At 42.5% G+C, this 21,169-nt stretch overlaps 1 protein-coding gene across 1 annotated transcript; it reads left to right on the top strand.

Moving 5' to 3' along the window:
* The first annotated feature begins 18,773 nt into the window (after positions 1-18,773).
* On the top strand, positions 18,774-20,003 carry LOC123398724 (transcription factor WRKY19-like). Its single transcript, XM_045093175.1, has 3 exons — positions 18,774-19,185; positions 19,268-19,375; positions 19,492-20,003. Exons 1-3 carry the CDS (start codon positions 18,809-18,811, stop codon positions 19,958-19,960), a joined length of 954 nt encoding a protein of 317 aa, XP_044949110.1. The 5' UTR covers positions 18,774-18,808; the 3' UTR covers positions 19,961-20,003.
* Positions 20,004-21,169: the final 1,166 nt, after the last annotated feature.

Here is a 21,169-nt window from a genome sequence, read left to right as displayed (position 1 = left end):
TCAAGGATCACCATATCTATCCTTGATATGTTATAGTTCATCAGGAAGCTCTAGTAGCTTGGTGGCAGTGACTTTGGAGAACCATCACTATCTCCTCTGGAAGATTAACTCCCACTTGATTCAAGCGACTGTTGCACTCAGACAATCTCAACACATGCTCAACGATTGAGCTTTTATCCTTTACTTTGTAGACAAAGAATCTTGTCGGAGGTATCATACCTCTCAACAAGGGCGCGAGCATGAAATCCCAATTTCATATTTTGGAACGTCTCATATGTTCTGTGACGTTCAAAAGGTCTCCGGTGCCTTAATTCTAAGCCGTTTAAGCATTATGCAGTGAACTATCACGTAGTCATCAAAGAACGTGTATGTCAGATGTTCGCAACATCCACAGACGATGCTCGACGTTCAACACACCGAGCGGTGCATTAAGGACATAAGCCTTCTGTGCAGCCATGCGGACAATCCTCAGTTTACGGACTAGTCCGCATAGATTCTACTATCAACTTTCAACTAAATTTTCTCTACGAACATATCTAAAACAGTAGAGCTACAGCGCAAGCTACAACATAATTTGCAAAGACCTTTTTGACTATGTTCATGATAATTAGTTCAATTAATCATATTACTTAAGAACTCCCACTCAAATAGACATCCCTCTAGTCATTCGAGTGGCGCATGATCCAAATCCACTATCTCAAGTTTGATCATCACGTGAGTTGAGTTTAGCTTCAATGGTGAACATCTCCATGTTCATCATATCAAATATATGATTCATGCTCGATCTTTCAGTCTCTTGTGTTCTGAGGCCATATCTGTACATGCTAGGCTCGTCAAGTTTAACCCGAGCGTTCCGCGTGTACAACTGTGTTTCCTCCATTGTATGTGAACGTTGAGTTTATCACACCGGATCATCATGTGGTGTCTCTAAACGACGAACTGTCACAACGGTGCACAGTCAGGGAGAACACAATTTTATCTTGAAATTTTAGTGAGGGGTCACCTTATAGTGCTACCGTCGTTCTAAGCAAAATAAGGTGCATAAAAAGGATTAACATCGCATGCAAATAATAAGTGATCTGATATGGCCATGATCTTGTGCTTCTTGATCTCCATCACCAAAGCACCCGCATGATCTTCATCGTCACCGGCGCCACACCATGATCTCCATCATTGTGCTGCCATCGAGGTTGACGTGCTATCTATGCTATTACTACTAAAGCTACTACCTAGAAATATAGTAAACACATCTGCATGCAGAAACGTTAGTTTAAAGACAACCCTATGGCTCCTGCCGGTTGCCGTAGCATCGACGTGCAAGTCGATATTTAACTATTACAACATGATCATCTCATACATCCAATATATCATATCATGTCTTTGGCCATATCACATCACATGCATACCCTGCAAAAACAAGTTAGACGTCCTCTAATTTGTTGTTGCATGTTTTACGTGGCTGCTATGGATATCTAGTATGATCGCATCTTACTTATGCAAAGCCACAACGGTGATATGCAATTTTCTATTTAACCTTCTCTAAGGACCGCCTCGGTTAAATCTGATCCAACTAAAGTTGAATAAATAGACACCCACCAGTCATCTTTATGCAACAAGTTGCTTGTTAGTCGATGAAACCGGCCTCTCGTAAGTGTATGAGTAAGGTTGGTCAGGGCCGCTTCAATCCAACAATACCACCGAATCGAGAAAAGACTAAGGAGGGAAGAAAAAATGAACATCAATGCCCACAAACTCTTCTGTGTTCTACTCGAGATATCATCTACGCATGAACCTAACTCATGAGGCCACTGTTGGGGAACGTTGCATGGGAAAAAAAAATTCCTACGCACACGAAGACCTATCATGGTGATGATCATCTACGAGAGGGAGATCAGATCCACATACCCTTGTAGATTGCTAAGCGGAAGGGTTAATAAATGCGGTTGATGTAGTGGTACGTCTTCACGATCCGTCCCATGAACCGTCCCACGATCTGTCCCACGAATCGTCCCATGATCCGTCCCAATCAAGTGCCGAACGGACGGCACCTCCGCGTTCCGCACACGTACAACTCGATGGCGATATCCGCCTTCTTGATCCAGCAAGAGGGGGCAGATAGGTAGATGATTTCTCTAGCACGATAGCATGGTGGTGGTGGTGGTGGTGCTATTCCAGCAGGGCTACGCCTAAGCACCGCTGAAACTAGAGGAGAAACAGATCTAGAGAGAGAGAGGGCAGGACGTGGCTGTTTTCTATTATCCAAAAACCCTCAAAACCCTTAGTATATATAGGAGGAAAGGAGGGAGAGGGCTGCGCCCTAGGGCAGCCTTCTCTTCCCTTGCGCAAGGGAGAGGAGGAGGAGTCCTACTCCAATCCTATTTGGAGTAGGAGTCCTCCTTCCCACTTGGAAACTCTTTCCACCTTGTTTTTTTCCTTCTCAAACCTTATGGGCCTTAGTAGGAACTTATTCCAGCCCACTAGGGTCTGGTTTATCTCTTCCCACAACCCATGAGGCCCCTTGGGGCGTGACACCCCTCCCAATGGTCCCCGACACCCCTCCCAGCACTCCCGGTACACTACCGATGAGCCCGAAACTTTTCCGGTGAACAAAACAAGACTTCCTATATATCAATCTTCGTTTCCGGACCATTCCGGAAACACTCGTGACATCCAGGATCTCATCCAGGACTCTGAACAACCTTCAGTCATGAACACATATAACTCAACTATACCAAAACATCACCGAACCTTAAGTGTGCAGACCCTGCGGGTTCAAGAACTATGCAGACAGGATCTGAGACACTCTCCGGTCAATAACCAACAGCAGGACCTGGATATCCATATTGGCTCCTACATATTCTACGAAGATCTCTATCTGTTGAACCTCTATGTCAAGGATTCATATAATCCCGTATACTATTCCCTTTGTCCTTCGGTATGTTACTTGCCCGAGATTCGATCGTCGGTATCTCCATACCTAGTTCAATCTCGTTACGGCAAGTCTCTTTACTCTTTCCCTAATACAAGATCCCGTGACTAACTCCTTAGTCACATTACTTGCAAGGCTTGTTGTGATGTTGTATTACCGAGTGGGCCCCGAGATACCTCTCCGTCACACGGAGTGACCAATCCCAGTCTTGATCCATGCCAACCCAACAGACACCTTTGGAGATACCTGTAGAGCACCTTTATAGTCACCCAATTACGTTGCGACCTTTGATACAGACAAAGTATTCCTCTGGTGTCCGGGAGTTGCATGATCTCATAGTCATAGGAACAGATACATGGACATGCATAAAAATAGTAGCAATAAACTGACACGATCATACGCTACGTTTATAGTTTGGGTCTCGTCCATCACATCATTCTCCTAATGATGTGATCCTGTCATCAAGTGACAACACTTGTCTATGGCCAGGAAACCTTGACCATCTTTGATCAACGAGCTAGTCAACTAGAGGCTCGCTAGGGACAGTGTGTTTTCTATGTATCCACAAATGTATTTGAGTTTCCAAACAATATAATTCTAGCATGGATAATAAATGATTATCATTAACAAGGACATATAATAATAACCAATTTATTTTTGCCTCTAGGTCAAATTTCCAACAAGTTGCATGGGAGTGGTTGCTCCGGGTGAAAGTCTAGCCATTTCTCACCGGCTCGCGGTGATGGTGTCCATGGGTGTTGTTATACTTCTTGGAGGCACCGTTAGGATCCACACAACCTCTACTCTCGGATCAATATCTTCAAGCGAAAGCCAAGATCCCGTTGTAGGGTTGGATGGTGGCGTTGTCTTCAACATCGTTTTCCCTCTTTAGGGAACCGTCTTGAAGATCTAGATCCCATTGGTCCTTCATACTGGCTCGACGTTCACGATGGCTTCTGTGGCAATGATGACGAGGGTGAGCAATGTCAGAGGCGTGGTCTTGGTCCTGGTAGTCGACTCTTCTTCTCCGACGTGTCCGTGGGTGTGCCTTGACTGTTTGTCGCTACGAAGTCGAAGCCATGGTGGGGGGCCGGTGGTGTACGATGACGCGTGACAAGTGGTTCATTCGGTGAACCTCCATGACGCCAACCTTGACTAGTTTCCTTTGTAGTTCAGCATCGGAGTCGGAGTTGCATTGTCTAGTTTGGTTTGTATGGAGTGTTGTGATGCAGCTTTTAGAGATGTTGTTTTTCTTTTTCTTTGATCTTCGGATCTTCTGGACCTAGGACCTCCATCACCTTGTTGTTTTCTGTTGCTTCTTGCTATTATCAATGAATGCCAACGTGTTGGATATTTCAAAAAAATGGCATAGACTTGTTTATGATGATATGTACATTGTTGAAGCATAGAACCATGGATGTATTTACCCCACATAGATGGTTGTTTAGTCTACACATGGTTTACTCCAACATCCTAGGTGGTCTTACTCTTTTGTCAAATCATGTCACACATACTTTTTTTGTTTTTGGATGTCTAGCCATGTGTGCATCTTGTTATGCAGAGTCTGGGTTTGTACCTAGTCTGTTAGTATATTTATATTACCCAAAAACATTAAGGCAAGGCCATACTATATAATCTTACTACAAAATAAGTAAATATTTACATATATGGGAAAGAGGAAAAAGAACCATATATAAAGTAGAAGTTTACATTAAAAACTTAACGATGATGATCTATCCAAGTAATGAAGTGTTAGTACTTTATTGTTGAATGTTAAATTGTAAGAGAGCAAACCACTATTTTGTCAAAAAAAATACAACTGGCATATGGACCCACTATGACAGAAAAAATATGTACAAAATAGGATTCAAACAGAAAAACAAACATACCCAAGGTTCCACTGTTGCCTTGTTTGTGTGCTTGTTTTCTTTTGAATGGCGAGAAACCTCGGGTAACTACGTACATCTCGTCGTATGTTTATTGGAGGAGGAGGGGAGGCATCTACAACACTAGAGGATACCCCACACGTTTCTCTAGGAATCGGTTGATAAAACTTTGGGTTGATAACATGAGTATAAAAAATAAAAATACATGCATATGACCTATTTTATGTGATTATTGACAGTTGTAAAAATATTTATGTTGGAAATATGCCCTAGAGGCAATAATAAATTGGTTATTATTATATTTCCTTGTTCATGATAATCGTTTATTATCCATGCTAGAATTGTATTGATTAGAAACTCAAATACATGTGTGGATACATAGACAACACACTGTCCCTAGTGAGCCTCTAGTTGACTAGCTCGTTGATCAAAGATGGTCAAGGTTTCCTGGTCATAGACAAGTGTTGTCACTTGATAACGGGATCACATCATTAGGAGAATGATGTGATGGACAAGACCCAAATATCAACGTAGCATATGACCGTGTCAGTTTATTGCTATTGTTTTCTGCATGTCAATGTATCTGTTCCTATGACCATGAGATCATGCAACTCCCGGACACCAGAGGAATACCTTGTGTGTATCAAATGTTGCAACGTTATTGGGTGACTATAAAGGTGCTCTATAGGTATCTCCAAAGGTGTCTGTTGGGTTGGCATGGATCAAGACTGGGATTTGTCACTTCGTGTGACGGAGGGGTATCTCGGGGCCCACTCGGTAATACAACATCACAATAAGCCTTGCAAACAATGTGACTAAGGAGTTAGTCACGGGATCTTGTATTACGGTACGAGTAAAGAGAATTGTCGGTAAAGGGATTGAACTAGGTATGGAGATACCGACGATCGAATCTTGGGCAAGTAACATATCGAAGGACAAAGGGAACCGCATATGGGATTAAATGAATCATTGACATAGAGGTTCAACTGATAGAGATCTTCGTAGAATATGTAGGAGCCAATATGGAAATCTAGCTCCCGCTATTGGTTATTGACTTGGGAGTGTCTGAGGTCATGTCTAGATAGTTCTCGAACCCGCAGGGTGTGCACACTAAAGGTTTGGTGATGTTCCGGTATTATTGAGTTATGATTGTTTGGTAACCGAAAGTTGTTCGGAGTCCCGGATGAGATACCAGAAATAACGAGGAGCTACGGAATGGTCCAGAGGTAAAGATTGATATGTAGTAAAGTGGGTTTTGAACTCCGGAAAAGTTTCGGGCATTTCCGGGAGTGTACCGGGAGTGACGAATGGGTTTCGGGGGTCCACCAGGTGGGCCCATCCACCCCAAAGGGTCTAATGGGCTGCGTGTACCAGTCCTTAGTGGTTTGGCCGAAGCCTCCACTTAAGCCCAATGCGAATTGGAGGTGGGAAGGAAAGAAACCCAAAGGTGGAAAAGGTGGAAAGGGTTTCCAAGTGGAGAGAAGGAATCCTACTCCTAGTAGGATTGGAGTAGGACTCCTCCACATTCAATTTCGGACAAACCTTGAGGGTTTGAGGCTGCCTTCTCCCCTCCCTCCCTCCTATATATACTAGAGGTTTTAGAGGTGAGGGCTAACCCTATTTGCCACGTGCCCCCTCTACTTCTCTCTAGATCTGTTCTTCCTCTAGATTGTTTTTTCAGCAGCGCTTAGGCGAAGCCCTGCTGCAATAGATCCACCAACACCACCACCATGCCTCCATGTTGTATAACTCATCTAACTCTCCGCCCCTCTTGCTGGAGCAATAATGCGGGGATCGTCATCGAGCTGTAAGTGTGTTGAACGCGGAGGTGCTGTCCGTTCGGCACTAGATCAGGATGGATCGTGATGGGATCGCGGGACATATCGTGATGATATCATGGCACGGGCTGCGATTTGAATCTTAAAGATGTTCCACTACATCAACCGCGTTATATACGGTTCGCTTAGTGTTCTACAAGGGTATGTAGATTCACTCTCCCCTCTCATAGATGATCATCGCCATGGATAGGCATTGCGTGTGCGTAGGATTTTTTTTGTTTCCCATGCAACGTTCTCCAACAGTGGCATCATGAGCTAGGTTCATGTGTAGAAGATATCTCGGGTAGAACACAAATAAGTTTGTGGGCGTTGATGTTCAATTTGCTGCCCTCCTTAGTCTTTTCTTGATTCGGCGGTATTGTTGGATTGAAGCAGCCCGAATCAAGTTTACTCGTACGCTTACGAGAGACCGGTTTCATCGACTGACATGCAACTTGTTGCATAAAAATGACTGGCGGGTGTCAGTTTCTTCAACTTTAGTTGAATCGGATTTGACCGAGGCGGTCCTTGGAGAAGGTTAAATAGCAATTTTCATATCACTGTTGTGGCTTTGCGTAAGTAAGATGCGATCATACTAGATACCCGTAGCAGCCACGTAAAACATGCAACAACAAATTAGAGGACATCTAACTTGTTTTTGCAGGGTATGCATGTGATGTGATATGGCCAAAGACATGATATGATATATTGGATGTATGATATGATCATGTTGTAATAGTTCAATATCGACTTGCACGTCGATGCTACGACAACCGGGAGGAGCCATAGGGTTGTCTTTAAACTAACATTTGTGCTTGCAGATGCTTTCACTATATCGCTAGGTTGTAGATTTAGTAGTAATAGCATAGATAGCGCGACAACATCGATGGCGACACAATGATGGAGATCATGATGATGGAGATCATTGTTTGGTGCCGGTGACGATGGAGATCATGCTGGTGCTTTGGTGATGGAGATCAAGAAGCATAAGTTCATTGCCATATCATGTCACTTATGATTTGCATGTGATGTTAATCCTTTTATGCACCTTATTTTGCTTAGAATGACGGTAGCATTATAAGGTGATCCCTCACTAAAATTTCAAGATAAAATTATGTTCTCCCCGACTGTGCACCGTTGCGACAGTTCGTCGTTTTGAGACACCATGTGATGATCGGGTGTGATAGACTCAACGTTCACATACAACGGGTGCAAAATAGTTGCACACGCGGAACACTCGGGTTAAACTTGACGAGCCTAGCATGTACAGACATGGCCTCCGAACACAAGAGACCGATAGGTCAAGCATGAATCATATAGTTGATATGATAAACATGAAGATGTTCACCATTGAAACTATATTCAACTCACGTGATGATCAGACTTCATTTAGTGGATTTGGATCATGCGCTACTCGAATGACTAGAGGGGTGTCTATTTGGGTGGGAGTTCTTAAGTAATATGATTAATTGAACTCATTATCACGAACATTGTCAAAAGGTCTTTCAAATTATGTTGTAGCTTGCGCTATAGCTCTACTGTTTTGGATATGTTCCTAGAGAAAATATAGTTGAAAGTTGATAGTAGCAATTATGCGGACTGGGTCCGTAAACGAAGGATTGTCCTCATTGCTGCGCATAAGGCTTATGTCCTTAATGCACCGCTCAGTGAGCTGAACCTCAAGCGTCATTTGTAGATGTTGCGAACATCTGACATACACGTTTTTGATGACTACATGATAGTTCAGTGCATAATGCTTAAATGACTTAGAATTGAGGCACTGAAGACGTTTCGAACGTCGTGGGACATGCGAGATGTTCCAAGAGATGAAATTGGGATTTCAGGCTCGTGCCCTTGTTGAGAGGTATGAGACCTCCGACAAGATTCTGTGTCTACAAAGTAAGGGAGAAATGCTCAATCGTTGAGCATGTGCTCAGATTGTCTGAGTGCTACAATCGCTTGAATCGAGTGGGAGTTGATCTTCCAGATGAGATAGTGATGGTTCTCCAAAGTCACTGCCATCAAGCTACTAGAGCTTCGTGATGAACTATAACATATCAAGGATAGATATGATGATCCTTGAGCTATTCGTGATGTTTGACACCGCGAAAGTAGAAATCAAGTAGGAGCATCAATGGTTGATGGTTAATAAAACCACTATTTTGAAGAAGGGCAAGGGCAAGAAGGGATACTTCATGAAACGGCAAACCAGTTGTTGCTCTAGTGAAGAAACCCAAGGTTGAACCCACACCCGAGACAAAGTGCTTCTGTTATGAGGGGAACGGTCACTGAGGCGGAACTACCCTAAATACTTGGTAGATGAGAAGGATGGCAAAGTCGACAAATGTATATTGGATATACATGATATTGATGTGTACTTTACTAGTACTCCTAGTAGCACCAGGGTATTAGATACTAGTTCGGTTGCTAAGTGTTAGTAACTCAAAATAAAAGCTACAGAATAAACGGAGACTAGCTGAAGGCGAGGTGACGGTATTTGTTGGAAGTGTTTTCAAGGTTGATGTGATCAAACATCGCATGCTCCCTCTAACATCGAGGTTAGTGTTGAACCGAAATAAGTGTTATTTGGTGTTTGAGTTGAGCATGAACATGATTAGACCTTGTTTGTTGCAATACGATTATTCATTTAAAGAGAATGATGGTTTCTATTTGCTTGAATGAAAACCTTCAATGGTTTATTGAATCTCGATCGTAGTGTTACACATGTTCATAATATTAATGCCAAAAGATACTAAATAGTAATGACTGGACCACTTACTTGTGGCACTGCCGCTAGAGTCATATTGGTATAAAACACATGAAGAAGCTCCATATTGATGGATCTTTGGTCTCACTCGTTTTTGAAACGTTTGAGACATGCGAACCATGTATATTGATGTAAACGCATGAAGAAACTCCATGTAGATGGATCGTTTGGATTCACTTGATTTTGAATCACTTGAGACATGCAAATCATGCCACATGGGCAAGATGACTGAAGGCATCATTTTTCCAGTGAGATGGAACAAGAAAGTTACGTATTGGAAGTAATACATTTTGATGTATGTAGTCCAATGAGTGCTGAAGCACGCAATGGATATCATTATGTTCTTACTTCACAGATGATTTGAGTAGATACTAGTGTATTTGCTTGATGAAACACATGTCTGAATTATTGAAAGGTTCAAGTAATTTCAGAGTGAAGTTGAAGATCATTGTAATAAGAGGATAAAATGTCTACGATATGATCATAGATATGAATATCTAAGTTGCGAGTTTGGTACACTATTAAGACAATGTGAAAATTGTTTCACATCTCATGCTGCCTGGAACACCATAGTGTGATGGTGTGTCCGAACGTCATAGCCGCACCCTATTTAATATGTTGCATACTATGATGTCTCTTATTGAATTACCACTATCATTTATGGGTTAGGCATTAGAGAAAACCGCATTCACTTTGAACAGGGCACCACGTAATTCCGTTGAGATGACACCGTATGAACTAAGGTTTGGAGAAACCTAAGCTGTCGTTTCTTAAAAGTTTGGGGTTGTGATGCTTATGTGAAAAAGTTTCAGCATGATAAGCTCGAACCCAAAGCGGATAAATGCATCTTCATTGGACACCCAAAACAGTTGGGTATACCTCCTATCTCAGATCCGGAAGCAAAGTGTTTGTTTCTAGAAACGGGTCCTTTCTCGAGGAAAAGTTTCTCTCAAAAGAATTGAGTGGGAGGATGGTGAAACTTGATGAGGTTATTGAACCGTCACTTCAACAAGTGTCTAGCAGGGCGCAGAAAGTTGTTCCTGTGGAGCCTACACCAATTGAAGTGGAAGCTGATGATAGTGATCATGGAGCTTCGGATCAAGTTACTACAAACCTAGTAGGTCGACAAGGTCACATACTGCTCCAGAGTGGTACGGTAACCCTATCTTGGAGGTCATGTTATTGGACAACAATGAACCTATGAGCAATGGAGAAGCAATGGTGGGCCCGGATTCCGACAAATGGCTGGAGGCCATGAAATCCGAGAGAGGATCCATATATGAAAACAAAGTGTGGACTTTGGAAGAACTACTTGATGGTCGTAAGACTATTAAGTACAAATTGATCTTTAAAAGGAAGACACACAATGATGGTGAAAAGTCACCATTAAGAAAGCTCGACTTGTTGCAAAGATGTTTCTGACAAGTTCAAAGAGTTGACTATAATGAGAATTTCTCACTCGTAGCGATGCTAAGATTATGTTGGAATTATGTTAGCAATTGCTGCATTATTTATGAAGCCTTGCAGATAGGATGTCAAAACATTGTTTCCTCGATGGTTTCCTTGAGGAAAGGTTGTATGTGATACAACCAGAAGGTTTTGTCGATCCTAAGGATGCTAACAAGTATGCAAGCTCTAGCGACGCTTCTATGGACTGGAGCAAGCATCTCGGAGTTGGAATATACACTTTGATGAGATGATCAAAATTTTTGGTTTTATAAAAGTTTATGAGAAACTTGTATTTCCAAAGAAGTGAGTGGGAGTACTATAGAATTTCTGATTAGTATATATGGTTGAGATATTGTTGATCGGGAAAAATGTAGAATTTCTGGAAAGCATAAAGGGTTGTTTGAAAGGAGTTTTTCAAAGGAAAACCTAGATTGAGCTACTTGAACATTGAGCACCGAGATCTATGGAGATAGATCAAGACGCTTGATAAAACTTTCAATGAATACATACCTTGACAAGTTTTTTGAAGGAGTTCAAAATGGATTAGTTAAAGAAGGAATTCTTGACTATATTGTAAGGTGTGATTTTGTGTAAGAGTCAAAGAACCTAACCAGGACAGAAGAAAGAGAAAGGACGAAGGTCGTCCCCTATGCCTTAGCCGTAGGCTCTAAAGTATGCCATGATGTGTACCGCACCTGATGTGTGCCTACCCATGATTCTGTCAAGGGGTACAAAGAGTGATCCAAGATTGAATCGCTGAACAACGGTCAAAGTTATCCTTAGTAACTAGTGGACTAAGGAATTTTTCTCGATTATGGAGGTGATTAAAGAATTCATCGTAAAGAGTTACTCGATGCAAGCTTTGACACTAATCCGAATAACTATAAGTAGTAAACCAAATTCGTATAGTGGAACAGTCATTTGGAATAATTCCAAATGGCGCGTGGTAGCAGCATCTATAGGATGACACAGAGATTTGTAAAGCACACACAGATCTAAAAGGTTCAGACCCGTTGATTGAAAATCTCTCTCGCAAGCAAGACATGATCGAACCCCATAACTGTATGGGTGTTAGATTCATTGCAATCACATAGTGATGTTAACTAGAATATTGACTCTAGTGCAAGTGGGAGACTGTTGGAAATATGCCCTAGAGGCAATAATAAATTGGTTATTATTATATTTCCTTGTTCATGATAATTGTTTAATATCCATGCTAGAATTGTATTGATTGGAAACTAAAATACATGTGTGGATACATAGACAACACACTATCCCTAGTGAGCCTCTAGTTGACTAGCTCGTCGATTAAAGATTGTCAAGGTTTCCTCGCCATAGACAAGTGTTGTCACTTGATAACGGGATCACATCATTAGGAGAATGATGTGATGGACAAGACCTAAACTATAAACGTAGCATATGATCGTGTCAGTTTATTGCTACTGTTTTCTGCATGTCAATGTATCTGTTCCTATGACCATGAGGTCATGCAACTCCCGGACACCGGAGGAATACCTTGTGTGTATCAAACGTCACAACGTTACTAGGTGACTATAAAGGTGCTCTACAGGTATCTCCAAAGGTGTTTGTTGGGTTGGCATGTTTCAAGAATGGGATTTGTCACTTCGTGTGACCGAGAGGTATCTTGGGGCCCACTCGGTAATACAACACCACAATAAGCCTTGCAAGCAATGCGACTAAGGTGTTAGTCACGAGATCTTGTATTATGAACGAGTAAAAAGAGTTGCCAGTAACGGGATTGAACTAGGGATGGAGATACCGACGATCGAATCTCAGGCAAGTAACATATCGAAGGACAAAGGGAACAACATACAGGATTAAATGAATTTTTGACGTAGAGTCTCAACCGATAGAGATCTTCGTAGAATATGTAGTTGCCAATATGGACATCCAGGTCCCGCTATTTGTTATTGACCGGGGAGTGTCTCAGGTCATGTCTGCATAGTTCTCGAACCCTCAGGGTCTGCACACTTAAGGTTTGGTGATGTTTTGGTATTATTGAGTTATGTGTGTTTGGTAACCGAAAGTTGTTCGGAGTCCCGGATGAGATACCGGACATAACGAGGAGCTTTTGAATGGTCCGTACGTAAAGATTGATATATAGGAAAGTGGGGTTTGAACTCCGGAAAAGTTTCGGGCATTTGCTACAGTGTACTGGGAGTGACGAATGGGTTCCGAGGGTCCACCAGGTGGGCCCACCCACCCCAAAGGGTCTCATGGGATGTGGGAGGACGTGGACCAGCAATTAGTGCGCTGGTTGAAGCCTCTACTAAAGCCCAAGGCAGATTGGAGGTGGGTAGGAAATAAACCTAAAGGTGGAAAAGGTGGAAAGGGTTTCCAAATGGAGAGAAGGAATCCTACTCCTAGTAGGATTGGAGTAGGACTCCTCCACCTCCAATTTCGGCCGAACCTTGAGGGTTTGAGAATGCCTCCCCCCTCCCTCCCTCCTATATATACTATATGTTTTAGAGGTGAGGGCTAACCCTAATTGCCACGTGATCCCTCTAGTTCTCCCTAGATCTGTTCTTCCTCTAGATCGGTTTTTCAGCAGCGCTTAGGCGAGGCCCTGCTGGAATAGATCCACCACCACCACCACCATGCCGCCATGCTGGAGAATTCATCTACCTCGCCGCCCCTGTTGCTGGATCAAGAAGGCGGGGATCGTCATCGAGCTGTATGTGTGTTGAACGCGGAGGTGCCGTCCGTTCGGCACTAGATCGGGATGGATCGTGATGGGATCGCGGGACGGATCGTGATGAAATCGCGACACGGGCTGCGATTTGAATCACGAAGATGTTCCACTACATCAATCGTGTTATATACGCTTGCACTTAGCGATCTACAAGGGTATGTAGATTCACTCTCCCCTCTCGTAGATGATCATCACCAGGGATAGGTATTGCGTGTGCGTAGGAATTTTTTTGTTTCCCATGCAACGTTTCCCAACAATTTATTATTTGATATAAGTCGTATAATTGAATGGGAAATATTTTTCCATGCATGCAATGTTTTGGTGGATCTTTTTCCATGCATGATTGCATGTTGAAGTCTGCCTTATCCTATTCATATTTGTACGATGACGTGAAATGCTTGCATGTTGAGATAAATAAACAAAACATACCGAGCAAGATTCCACAGTTGCCTTATTTGTGTGTTTTTTTTCTTCTGAAAAATGCACCAAGTCTCGGCAACTAGATCTCATCGAATGCTTGATGAGGGAGGAGGGGCCGAGAATTTCTAAACTAAAATAATACCCCGTGTGTTGTTGCGCGAATTGGTTGATAAAAATTTGGATTGATATCATGAGAACATAAACTAAAAACAAATGCTACTTATTGTATTTCATTATGTATAGTTGTAACAAAATTTATTTTATATAAGTAGTATACCTGAATGAGAAACATTTGTCCATACATGCTTGAATTTTGTGGTGGGTATTTTCTCATGCATGATTGCCTGTTGAGGTTGGTTTATCCTATTTATAATTGTATAATGTGGTGACATGCTTGCATATTGAGATAAATTAATTGATGAGGATGACTCTCTTGAGCGGCCATAATGGGAGTAACTTAATTAGGTACTCCCACCTGTGGATATGAGATTTAGGTAGCTTTAGGTCATCAATTTCACTAACTAATATATGTTATATGTCATTTAAAGCATATCATTGGATCAACATGCGAAGGTAGTTTATAAATATATTTTTTGTACATAATACAAACGTAGCTAGTTAAACTGATGACTTAGAACTATGGTCATCTCATATACATCGAGATGGAGGGAGTAGTAACATAACGCGCCCCAAGAAAAGTTTCCTTATGTGTCATGTGATTAATTAGGAAAGAGGTATTTGTAGTAACATAATATGTTGCTATAATATAACGCATTTTGAAAGTAAATGAGTCTTCATCTAAATGAATTAAAGCTTGCATGATATCACTTCTATGTTACTATTCATTATAAAAATAATAAATTAAACTAGTAACATATCCACCTTTCTAGTCTAAGTTAGTTCCCGCTATGACCAGCCCTAGGTATATAGGATGTCACGGCTACCCTTGTCCCAGGATGTTGCTAAACTTATCGGCAGCCTCAACTGCTAGTGCTAAATATGGATAATTTAGGCCTAATCATACTGTATGTTAGTTGCATAATTCGGGACATACATAAATAGCATATTTCTTGTTGTCTTATTGATTGTACTACCCCCCGGATCAAGCTGCATGCCACTCCCTTTCCATCACCACATGCAAGTTCAGAAAGGCAGGGCCAAAAATATACAGTTGACTATTCCCGGTCGGTTGGATTATGTACGCTTAGGTCTGCTGCAATTGGTTGTCGTGCATTTTGTCACTGCATGTGCAGCAGGCAGCGTCACCTAGGTACAGGAATCTATACATCATACATCTGCTACAAATTAATTAAGTCGTCTGCATCAAATATCATTATCCACGGCTGGATACGACAAGGTTGTGGCGGCCAGTCGGGCCCACTTGAAAAGAAATGATAGTTTAGCTAGGGTGGTTAATTTGTGGCGGGAACACGCCATGATGTTTTCTCCCATATAATTTGTGAAAACAGGTCCATAAACTGTAGATAACCGAGTTCCACTGGTTTCCGTGGTGTGCATCGTACTTTGGAGACACCGGATATTTACTTTTGTGATCAACTAGCAAAAGAGCCCGTGCGTTGCAACGGAAGAGAAAATAACACACGCTCTGAACGTAATATATTTTCACATGACATCACATTTGTGTTGCCGACGATGACCTTAGTGCTCATACAACAAAAACGCGTTTGAATGTACAATCACTCGGAATAAGATGAGAAATAGGTTGTTTCTCCCCATAAGGTTTTTCAAAGGTGCGCATGTGTGGTTAACGATGGTTTTCTTTCCTCTCAATTTTGTTTTAATTTAATGGATGTTTATTGCAATTCGTATCGTCGCTGGAAAGAGAGAAAAAAGAAGGATTGTGCACTACAGATTAAGTTTGCACCAAAAATAATATTTAAGAAGTATTCAACAACTAAAAATAACATCCTATTTAGATTCTCCATATTTTTTTAATCAAATTTCATATATAACATGTTAAAATCGGAGTTACGGTTTAAAAGATATGAATATTTTTGTTTTAGATAAAATGTGGATTGATTAACTGAAAAGTCAGGGTAACAAAAAAAAACGTTTTGACTGACTAAAAACGAAGGGCGGGTTAATTACCTGAAACATCAGGGGGTTTTCTGAGAAAAGAAAAAAAGATTCATTTTCTGACTTAAATCCGGACTGCGGGTTGATTACCTGAAACATCAGGGGTTTTTCTGAAACATTCAAAAAAAAAAACGATTCGTTTTTCTGACTTAAAACAGGACCGCGGGTTGATTTCAGCAAACATCAGGGGCTTTTCTGCAAAATAGCCACGACGAACGACAGAAGCCTTAGACGCTTTATTGTTAGGGAGAGATAAACCTTCTATTGCCAGGAAAAAAAATCGTTGTAATGGCATGTTCGTAATTATTATCATTCAAAATGATCTATGTTATTTTTTGTTATTATATAATAGATAAGTAACGTTTATCAGGTGTAATACATGCTTCTTTGCATGCTCTCGGTTTCATTATTAACCTTGGTAGCAAACTTTAACTGTGAATTCGTAAATGGTGGCGATGTAGCTCCTTTGATTCAAAAATATATAGAACCTTAAAGGTGCTTACGGAATCTTCAAGACGGACGCTCAAACCTTTCGTAAGAATCCGGACCATGGAAGTTAACCAACATGATTCTGTATCGGTCCACGGAGTTGTTCGAACGGGAATTCTTCCGTAAATTGAAGACAAAAATGGGAGCTTTGCGGGAGTCCATACACGAGAAACATCGCTATATCCAACACCCCGGCCCACACAATCCCCCATCCCGGTCCCATTTTCTTGCACTCCGCCCGGTCTATCCCTTGCTTTCCATCCTTCACCTCCGCCACCACTGCTCCATGTATGTCTCCGACCGCCAGCGATGCATTTCGGACGTCAGCAACCAACACCGATGCGCCCGCTCGCCATTTGCGATGGATCTTTCCACCCTGGAGCAATTTGTACACTCCGCCCCCCATCGACGACCTCCATGCCGGACATCATGCCCCGTCGGTGTTCACTCAAATGTCATTGAGCTTATTTTCAAATGTTATGTCATTTTTTAGAGTTTGAAGGATGATGAGCTACTCGACCATAGAGGATGAGTTGTTATGCAATGCGTGGCTGGCCATATCCGCGGATTTGATAGGCAACATCACAGGGGAGCCCTTCTGGCAGCAAGTGCACGAAATGTTGCACACATGAATACACATTGCGCCCTGTGACATGTAAATCTTTCAACTACGCAACATGAAGTCGTTGTCGTATCGTTGGCATACTATCTAGATCAGCGTCATGAAGTTTAGCGACGTGGTTCGTCAGCTCGAGGCAGTGTGGCCATTGCACGCGGCCAAGGACAGGATCATAAGTTTTTTCTTCCTCTTGCTCAACTTGTTGATTGATTCATTCACTCAATGCTGGTCTATATACACCAGGAAAGACGAATAACCATTCACGTGTACACCCTGCTGGATGAAGCTGAAGGGGCAGTATGTGTGGGACGACATGATCCGTTCATCAAAAACATATTGAACATCTTTTTAGTTTGAGACCTTGTTATACTAGACTTGATTTGCATGGTATGTATGGATGAGTTGTGCTATTTCCTATCCGAATTTTATGAATATCGACCTGTTTGCATGAATTTCGTTTGATTTCTTAAAATGCGAGCTGAAATGTATGCCGATAGCATTGGATGTTGTCCCTTCGCATCCGTGTCCACGGACCGGTCCCTTGTCCACGGAAGGAAATTTACGGGTTGCCGTTTGAGATGCCCTTAGGTTTTCGTATTTCATGATTGTGCTCTCAGGGCTGTCCCACTCACACCAGATGAAAAAGTGGCAAAAAGATGAATTTCCACACTTACATACAATAGAATATCGTCGCAATTATTGAGCCTCTCTGCCTAGAACACCGGAATTCTTTTGAGAAAGGGGGAGGAGCAGGTATCCCTGATGGTATCCACGGTGTTTGCTCATTCATATAGTACCAGTATTTTATACCCACTGCATTGCTAGTCAGGCGAAGTCAATGTACTACTTAGATTTGGTCTTTCATGTGGTTCGTGGAAAATGGTGGCAAAAGGTGTCCACTGAGCTCGGGCTCACAGTTTAGTCGGTAGATCCATCAATCGGAACGAACAAAGAAGGAACATGTAAACGTGTTAGTAATTATAGTACACCACAAAATGCGAGCTATTCCAACATTAGTCCACACACGCTTGCAGGCTGAGCTCATATATATGGATGAAAGCAACTTACATTTGGGCACGACCAGGGGCGTCGATCGGACTTTAACATTTTAGCCACACATGAAGCATGGCCACATATGGTGGTGACGAGATTATGGTGACATGAGATTGCCTCTGCCAGGCTGACGCACTTAACGTGCGTACGCTCATGGCGGGGCAGCCTACATATAATTAACTCTTGAACACGATGGATTACTGGCTAGATCAAGTTGCTTAATTTGTCCACAGGGTAACTGGTGAACACAAACGACATTGACCATGCACTCATACAGATAAAATCAAAACCGTGCTGCCGATGTACTCGATGTGTGTCAGTCGTTTTGTTTAGTTGCCATGTGAATTATCGCATGTGTTCGATGTCGATCGAACCCCTGACCCCTCTTGCCTACGGCGCATGCAGCTGATTTTATTACTTGACGCTCAATTTTATGTGCAAGTGGCAGGCCACATCAGTTTACGCGGTTACATAGGAGTACCATATATACTAAAACCGTGGACGCACAGTTGGCTGCTTAATCCGACTCTGGGATCCAGGTGGGGAAGTTTGTTGAGAACTTGAGAGAGATGAAGCACATCAAGAAAAGCAGCAGCTCGTCCAGGCTTTTCTGCGACGACGACCGTTCAGCGGCGGCGTTGAGGGAGATGGCCAGGGAGCAGTCCCTGGTGACGCAGCTCCGGGCTGTCGTGCTGCCGGCGATCCAGCTAGCCGGCGGCGAGCGTGCCGAGGTCGTCGCCCAGATGTTCGAGAGCATACTTGACTGCTCGGCCAAGGCCATAGCCGCGCTCAAGCTTCTTCGGCTCGATCATTCTCAAGTTGATGATGAAGTGCTGCTGACGGCGATGGTGGACGACAAGACGAGAGTCAGGAAGATCGTCCCCGGTGACGGAGGAAAGGACGGCGACGACAATGCCAAGCCCCTTCGCCGTCAGCGCAAGCGAAGGCGAGGAACACTACATGCATAATTAGGTATGTTGAGTTAATAATTGAGAAAAACCAATTAATGGGTTTAATGCTTTGGGCAGGAGATTAGGCGATGACTCCGTGGCGCTTGAAACGCCTGTTCCTCACTACGATGGCCATCAATGGAGGAAGTATGGTCAGAAGATCATCAACCACACAAAGCACCCTAGGTACGTGCAGTAGATACACACAATTTTTGTTGTGTATACATGAAAGTTTACAAGTCGAAATGCAAAAGGAACACCTTCGTGTGTAATAACTCACTTGTATGGTTTGGGTTGAGCAGGAGTTACTACAAATGCACCTACAAACAAGAGCAGGATTGCAAAGCAACAAAGACGGTGCAGCAGCAGCAACAACAGCAGGATGGCGGCATCGAGGATGAGCCCGTCATGTACGCCGTCGTTTACTACGGTCAACACACCTGCAAGCCCGGCCAGACCGATGCCGCCGTCGTCCAGACGGCAAGCAGCGGTAGGTTTGGTGAGGGCGGGGGAGAGGAGCTTGCACGGAGCAACAGCTGCAGCAATATCTCAGTGACTTGCTCTTCGGTTGTCGTTGACAACCACCAGCTGATGACAGCGTCCCTCGAGAGCTGTTGCAACCTGCTGGACATGGCGGGGGACATGGCTACCGCAGAGGTGAACCAGTATGATCAGCTGTTTGACGTGGCTTCATTTTCGCCGTTTGATTCGGGGACGGCCTGGGCGATGGATGTGAGCGAGCATGGGCTCCAAAAGTTTGGAGGCTGGTAAGAATAAAACTCGGATCACGTCGATGGACAAGTTAAATAGCCGATACGTGAAACTTTGTTGTGTAAGCATCTTTGGTCTGTAAAGTACTCTCTCTGTTTACAAATATAATATATTTTGGATATTTATTAATTATTATACATATGGAGACTGAAATGAGTAAACAAACACACTAATATTTGTTTATATACATTTGATTTAGAAAAAAAGTTTTTTTTAATGAAAGGGGTCTTCTCCAACCCCAACTTTTATTAAAGCCAAGGCAAAAGCAGACCAAGTTTAGAGTAGAGGGACCTTGGCGGACAACCTATATATGGTTGCAGCTTGAGAACCAAATGGGACAAGGCACATCTAGTTTAGCCCTATTACAAAACACTTTTACATGACAAAGGAAGGAAATGAAGAGATATGCAAGATAAGCGCAAAAAGCCACTCCACTCTGCCAGAAATTGATAAAATTACCATGCAATCCTAAGCAACTCCCCTCTTCGATGGTCCAAGTGCCTTAAATATCGGAGAAGAAGCGCACCCTCGATGTCCGAACACAACACTTTCCATTGCGTGATAAAAGACCCCACCAGATCCATGATACAACACATGTTTCGCCACCTCCTTCCTTGAAAGACAAATTCATTGCGAAGCAACTATAAGCCCAGCAAGGTGACAAATGATAGAGTATTAACAACCTCACTAAGCTTTTTGTTTTGTTTTCAAAAGACAACAAGATCATCAAAGAGCAGGATACAGAAATACCACATATATCAAAAATAATAGCCCAGAATTCTGTAGCAAGAATGCAATCAAAGAACAAGTGTTGAACACACTCATGCTCACTAGAAAACATACAAGTCAGGTCATCGACGTGTCTTCTTTTTTGCTAAATTGTCTCTAGTCAAACATTTGTTATAGTAAGGCAACCAAAGAAAGACATGTATGTTGGGGGGACTTTAATTTTCCAGATAAAGTCTTTAATATTAGATGATACGCCACCAAAGTTAACCCTTTTGTAGAATGATCTCATAGAATATCTACCAGATGCTTCAAGAGTCCATATATAGGGCATCCAACTCAGTGGATGGATTAAAGGTTCTCACATATTGCGTTTAAACCAGCAATCCATCAATCTAGCATCCCCACATCTCCTAAAAGTAAGATGCAATCGATCCCCATCCCAAACCTGAGCAAGAGAGGCCTCTTGTTGTTGGCAAATCT

This window comes from Hordeum vulgare, chromosome 5H (genome assembly GCF_904849725.1).
Source record: "Hordeum vulgare subsp. vulgare chromosome 5H, MorexV3_pseudomolecules_assembly, whole genome shotgun sequence".
Taxonomy (NCBI): Eukaryota; Viridiplantae; Streptophyta; class Magnoliopsida; order Poales; family Poaceae; genus Hordeum; species Hordeum vulgare.
Note: the sequence above shows the minus strand (reverse complement) of the source record. Positions and strands in the feature narration are given on the sequence as shown.

Excerpts from the sequence above, each read along its gene's own strand:
- LOC123398724 (XM_045093175.1), top strand. The coding sequence starts at position 18,809 with ATGAAGCACATCAAGAAAAGCAGCAGCTCGTCCAGGCTTTTCTGCGAC. Across the intron at positions 19,186-19,267 it reads CGCCGTCAGCGCAAGCGAAG|GAGATTAGGCGATGACTCCG; the intron begins GCGAGGAACACT and ends TGCTTTGGGCAG. Across the intron at positions 19,376-19,491 it reads AACCACACAAAGCACCCTAG|GAGTTACTACAAATGCACCT; the intron begins GTACGTGCAGTA and ends TGGGTTGAGCAG.